This window comes from Triticum aestivum, chromosome 5B (assembly GCF_018294505.1).
Source record: "Triticum aestivum cultivar Chinese Spring chromosome 5B, IWGSC CS RefSeq v2.1, whole genome shotgun sequence".
Classification (NCBI taxonomy): domain Eukaryota; kingdom Viridiplantae; phylum Streptophyta; class Magnoliopsida; order Poales; family Poaceae; genus Triticum; species Triticum aestivum.
In genome coordinates this window covers 693279604-693285557 of record NC_057807.1, presented here as the reverse complement: position 1 = coordinate 693285557, position 5954 = coordinate 693279604, and the positions used below count along the sequence as shown (strand labels likewise).

Sequence of the window (5954 nt, the reverse complement as noted above, 5' to 3'; positions counted from 1 at the left end):
ACCAAAGTGGAGGAAGCGACGGGCACTGCTAGTCTCAGGGACCACGACTCCACCCCTACTGCTACTCCTCTTGAAGGGCGATGCGCGCATTGCTGCCGAGAACCTCATCTCTTGGAGGTCGTCAGGTAGCTTACAATCACGCTGGCCATGCCCTAGATGCCCACAGTAGCTACAGAACCTAGGTAGCCTCTCATACTTTACATTTAGCAGGTACACCTTTCTCTTCTCTAGATCATGGGATTCTAGCTCACTACGAAGGGGTTCATCAACATCATGATACACCCTGACACGCATATAATCCCCCCAAATTCTACCTTCCCTGTCTGCATCCACTTCGAGGACCTCGCCAAGTCTTGCCCCAAGCTCTCGGGCCACCGATTCAAAGAGCATGATCGGTGGCGCGTCGTAGATGCGGGCCCAGATGGGCATGTGGGCGACCTCGACGTCGCCGGGACTCACGCTCCCATCGACCGCCGTCATCAGGAAAGCATCACCCTTGTGAGTCCAAGGGCCATTGTTGAGGATGAAGCGGAGGTCCCCCTCGCGTTCGAACTCGAGGAGGAAGCGGTTGTTCTTGAGGGGAGTGTAGTTGAGACGCCCCCTCAATCCCCACTTGAGCTTGAGCTCCTGGAACAGCCCGATGATGCTGAAGACTTGCACCGAGAAGAACAGCCCGACGGCTATCCACCTCGAGCGCATGGCCACCCTCTCTCTTGACAGGTTCAGTTCAACCACATTCGGCGCCTGCATCTCCATGTTAATGGGAAACACAGGGGCTACCACATGATCACTCCCTCCATACCTTGTGCTCTGGTTCACTCCTTGGCCTTCAGGGGTGCGGAAGAGATCGTTGCGTCCCCTTGAAGATCCACCCCGGACCAAGGGCATGGATCCCAAGCTTGGCTTGCCGCTGGAGTCCACCTCTTCACCGCACTTCATCGGGGCCTTGTTCTTGCAGGGATCCTGGTGCACCATTGCCGACGAGCTCGCAGTAGCTATGATCTGGAGTGGTTGGTTGGTTCTGGCGACCTCTCTCGATTGGTCCTTTAAACCATGGGCCTCTCCTTCGAAATTGGTATCGACTCTCCGAAATTGGTTTGATTGTGATCCTTTTCCTTAATCTGGGATTCAATCAAATCAGGTGGGTGATCCCCTCCCCCTTCTTTGTCTGGCGGATCTGTATGCTGTCGATCACTGGGGATCCGATCCGTCATACCTTGATGCCCACCCAGGATCCTGCTTGTCAAATCCTTCCTCAACTGTTCAAACTTATGCTTGATCCTCTCCATTCCCATCCGATTCCCCGGATCATCCTCTCGGCATCTCTTGCTTCCCTTCCTATTCTCGGTCAGTTTCTTGATCTTATTCCTCGCTTCAATCCAGGAATCTCGCAGTCCAAAGGGGTCCTCCCGATCCTGATAGTTTCTCCAATCCTCTCCCGATCCTCCCGTCTTTACGGGATCGCTCCTACTCTGTATGCGATCGAGATCACCCAGTCCAGCGGTGGATCGCCTCGGGGTCGCCCCGACAGGAGCACCGCTAATCACGCCCATAGGTTAATTCTTCTCGAGCTCAATTTTTATTTCGAGCCCATTCACTTGTTTAATGGTACGGCGTAGTCGTTTTGAATATACTCCCTCTGTTCCTAAATGTAAGTATTTTTAGAGAGAGATTTCAATACCTACTACTCCCTTCGTTCCATATTACTCGTCGCTGGTTTAGTACAAAGTTGTACTAAACCAGCGACGAGTAATATGAAAGTACATGTGGAGCAAAATGAGTGAATCTATATGCTAAAATATGTCTATGTACATCTGTATGTACTTCATATCAAAATCTCAAAAAAGAGTTATATTTAGGGAGGGAGTAGTATAGTATGCGGCTACCAGAAATTCAAAACTTCCCGGGAACTCTGGCCACGACTTGGAAAATAAGCACACAGTTTTTTAAGGAAAAAAAATGGAAAACGGGAGTGGTTGGATATTGGAACATGACGATGCTCGTGACGCGACGCCGACGTCGGCGGCGGGGGTGACGCCGGCCGGACGCCAGCACGTCGTCGGCCACCCATCCATCCACCCACCCGTTCCCACCTGTCCCGGAGGCCGAAGCCGCAGCAGCCGCATGGAAAAAGAAGGTAATGAAAGCAGCCACGCTCAATCCCGGCGGTCAACGCCCACCGGGAGGACGGCATCTGATCTCGATCGCCATTTATTTACCCCGCACCTCGCATCCACCGAGCTCCTCACCTCACCTCACCCAGCGGCGGCGACCGGAGGATGCCGAGGCACTCCGCGGCTTCCCCTATTTATACGGCACTCGCGCGCCTCGCCAATTTCAACAGCGGCCGCCGCGTCCTCCTCGCCTCCAGAAACACGAGCTCCAGCTCTGCTAGAAGTAGCGCCAAGACCAGACCTTTTCTGTGCCTATCCGTGTTGCTCCTCCTGATTCTTGTTGTGACCGCCGTCTTCTTGTTCCCGCCAGCGATCATGTCTTCCTCTTCCTCGTCGGCGGCGACGGCTGCGTCCGTGCCGTTCCAGAGCCCGAGGAAGGTGGTCAAGAAGGTGCTGTCCTTGTCCCAGTCCGAGGGCCAGGGCGCCACCGTCCGCCGGAGCATCGGCGGGTACGACACCACCAACCCCTCTCTCAATCGCCGTGAATTCTCAATTTCTCATCATGGGGAGCTAGCGTTGACCTCCGTCTGTCTCTTCTTGATGTTGCTGCTGCAGGCACGAGGTCCGGAACCTGGACCCGTTCCTCCTGCTCGACGAGTTCTCCGTCTCCAAGCCCGCCGGATTCCCCGACCACCCTCACCGGGGCTTCGAGACCGTCACCTACATGCTAGACGTACAGACGCATGCTCTGCTTCTTCCATCTTTCTTCTGAAGCTTGCTCTGCTTTCGTCTTCTGCCTCTATCATCTTGCCTGCAATGTGTTTGCTGAAATGCTGTTCTGTCTTCTTGGTTTCTGCCGATGCAGGGGGTGTTCACCCACCAGGACTTCTCCGGACACACTGGCACCATCAGGACCGGAGATGTGCAGGTTCGATAATACTCATCCGATTCTTCAGAGATGCCACCATTCATTCATGCACTTGGCCCATTCTGTTTTGACTTGAGAACTAACATTGCATCTGAATGCTCTGTTCCTCATCAGTGGATGACGGCCGGGCGCGGCATCGTGCACTCGGAGATGCCGGCGGCCGACGGTGTGCAGAAGGGCCTGCAGCTTTGGATCAACCTCGCCTCCAAGGACAAGATGTATGTACCCTAGGAAGGAAGCCAACTATCAATCTTGTTTACACGGCAATGATCAATCAATCGACACTAACTCTGCTTTTGCCAAATGCTTGAACAAACAATGGCAGGATCGAGCCCCGGTACCAGGAGCTCGAGAGCAAGGACATCAGCCAGGCCGAGAAGGACGGTGTGGCGGTGCGAATCATCGCCGGGGAGGCATTCGGGGTGCGGTCGCCGGTCTACACGCGGACGCCGACCATGTACATGGACTTCACAGTGCAACCAGGTTCGCAGCTCCACCAGCCAATCCCAGAGGGCTGGAACGCCTTCGTGTACATCATCGAGGGGGAGGGCGTGTTCGGCAAGGAGGGTGCAGCGCCGGCGAGTGCACACCACTGCCTCGTGCTCGGCGCAGGGGATGGGCTCAGCGTGTGGAACCGGTCTGGCGCACCGCTACGGTTCGCCCTTGCGGCAGGGCAGCCGCTGAACGAGCCGGTGGTGCAGCAGGGGCCCTTCGTCATGAACTCACGTGCCCAGATCCAGCAGGCCATGGAGGATTACTACTATGGCCGCAACGGCTTCGAGAAGGCCAGCCAGTGGAGCTCCGCCTGATTCTCATCGGTGTCTCGCTGTGATGATGATCAACATCGCGGTGCATTGTGGTGCAAAACATTGGGAAGGAAAGGGAAATTGCATTGTACCATTATATTGATGCCTTTGTGTAGAATGTAGTAGCAGTCTGTTTTTCTTTGATTCTTTTTTTTTACTTGTTTATAGGAAAAAATCTGATACAATAAAAGTGTGTAATGTGGAGGAACTTATTAATGATTGTTTCATCATAAAAAGGCGAATTGTTTCATCATTTATTTGGGCAAGCAGAGCAAGGGGCAATAATGGGTGGATTTCAAGTGGGGGCAAAGAACATTCAAATTTCAAATGGTGCTCCATGGTCAAGCGTTTCAGATTTGGACAGGTGAAAATAAATATGAGCCACCAACCCTTTGTTTGATCTTATCAGTCCCTTGCTTCTTGACCGCTTTATTCTCTCATGATGCAGTTCTATTCCAATGTATATGCAGTGATCAAATTGTAGATGCAGATGGTTTCAAAGGATTCGTCATGTGTCACAAAAATGCTAGTATAATTTAATTGATGCTGCCAAATTTTATTATCTCTGGACTTCGGTCAGCTTACGCTGGTCCTCTAAAACAATGTACAAAGTTATTGTATATGGTTGATAGAAATTCAGAGTGCTTTGTGTGATAGCAATGCAGAGTGCTGCTATTAAACATAGTGTTGTGTGCGCAGACAGATTTAGCAGCGTGCCTGTTGTAGAGGTCTTGATGAGCTATATAATTCTTCCTACATAAATCATTAGCTACAAAGTCGTAGCTATATATCTTCAAGGCTGAGCTGCTGTAAAAGTTTCATAATTTTTTGACTGTTGGTTTAGAAGTTATGTATTTTCCTAATTTGCTGTCCTAAATGGCTGACAGATTTGCTACTCAAAGTTGAGTTTGCTCTTGGCCATCTTAGACTTGTATAGGATGAAAAATCCTTGCTCCGGTGAAATTTCATGATTTTTGTACTTGTGATTTAGAAGCTAACAAAATAAAATGAAGGGTGACTATCTGAATTTTCAGAGAGATAGTGTGGTTTGACTTCAATTGAAGATTGTGCCTACTTAATGAGAAGACAAAAAATGGTATCTTCGCTAAAGTTGTTGCTCTTTTTTGAAGTTTTCAAACATGTATCTGTTGGATGCGTTGATTTTGTAGATTAAAAGATACAAAAAAGGTCATTTAAAAAAATAGCAAACAGAGAAACAATCACATTTTTGTAACACATCCATCATATTTTGGATTTGAGATCATCCGTATGTATTTCAGATAAAAAGATGCATACTATGTTATAGTTAGTACATTGTCAGGTAGAGCAATCATTTTATTGGTACCACATTTTTCATGAATTCAACTCCAAAGTTACAAGATTCAAAGAGACCCGCACGGGCGTGCATTTGGCTCTCAAGGAAGACCCTCTCTTTGCTGACAGGACAACTGCGTCTGGCTCTCAGGGAAGGCCCTCTCTTTGTCAGACATGACAACCGAGGCCATCCATGCAAGGAGAGGCGCTTTGACCTCACCAAGATCTCCAAGGAGCCCAGCGCTGCCATAGTAACGCCGGGCATCCTCTCCCAGCCTGTTGAGCCTGTGTGTAATGTCTCTGTGCTCGATGCTGTCGATGTCTAGTTGGTGCGACTGAGGAAGAAGTGGAGGATTATGTCAGGTCGAACCGCAAGAACGATGATTGTTTGGCCCTCCTTAACATAACCTCTTCCACCGATCTGGTGTCACTGCTCTGCTTTGTTCGACTCTCCTTTGTTAGTTGTGGATTATACATTTTATGTGTTTACCATTTGAACAATTATCTATCGTCGGCCTGCCATGTATGGGCGCTATCCAGCTTTGGTTTTGGTGGCCTAGCAAATTGCCCTATCTGTTTTTTCTTATAACAATTACATTTTCCTCCCTAATTGGCGCCAACTCCGGCATTAACACCTAAAAAAAAATCATGTGCTCAAATTTGCCCCTCTACCGTATGGTTCCCTCATGAAAATACTCTTATGTGCCCTTTCCTTCCAGTCAAGGGCCTTTGATCGTGTTCAGGACACTTTCTGGACAAGTTTGCCTTTTCTTACATGTGGGGCCGTGTCAA

General features: G+C 49.9%; 1 protein-coding gene across 3 annotated transcripts; it reads left to right on the top strand.

Moving 5' to 3' along the window:
- The first annotated feature begins 2052 nt into the window (after positions 1-2052).
- LOC123114293 (pirin-like protein) lies at positions 2053-4101 on the top strand. 3 transcript variants are annotated; one of them, XM_044535720.1, is made up of 6 exons: positions 2053-2137; positions 2485-2623; positions 2730-2847; positions 2980-3042; positions 3157-3260; positions 3368-4101. In XM_044535720.1, exons 1-6 carry the CDS (start codon positions 2125-2127, stop codon positions 3849-3851), a joined length of 921 nt encoding a protein of 306 aa, XP_044391655.1. In that variant the 5' UTR covers positions 2053-2124; the 3' UTR covers positions 3852-4101. The 3 variants fall into 3 exon arrangements, with proteins under 3 accessions (XP_044391655.1, XP_044391654.1, XP_044391653.1); XM_044535719.1 differs by having other exon boundaries at positions 2128-2397; XM_044535718.1 differs by lacking the exon at positions 2053-2137 and having other exon boundaries at positions 2163-2623.
- The last annotated feature ends 1853 nt before the right edge of the window (positions 4102-5954 follow it).

Bases quoted from the DNA above. Each gene is read 5' to 3' on its own strand.
- LOC123114293 (XM_044535718.1), top strand. From the start codon at position 2,280: ATGCCGAGGCACTCCGCGGCTTCCCCTATTTATACGGCACTCGCGCGC. The intron at 2,848-2,979 runs GTACAGACGCAT...CTGCCGATGCAG, and splicing joins CCGTCACCTACATGCTAGAC to GGGGTGTTCACCCACCAGGA. The intron at 3,261-3,367 runs GTATGTACCCTA...AAACAATGGCAG, and splicing joins CTCGCCTCCAAGGACAAGAT to GATCGAGCCCCGGTACCAGG.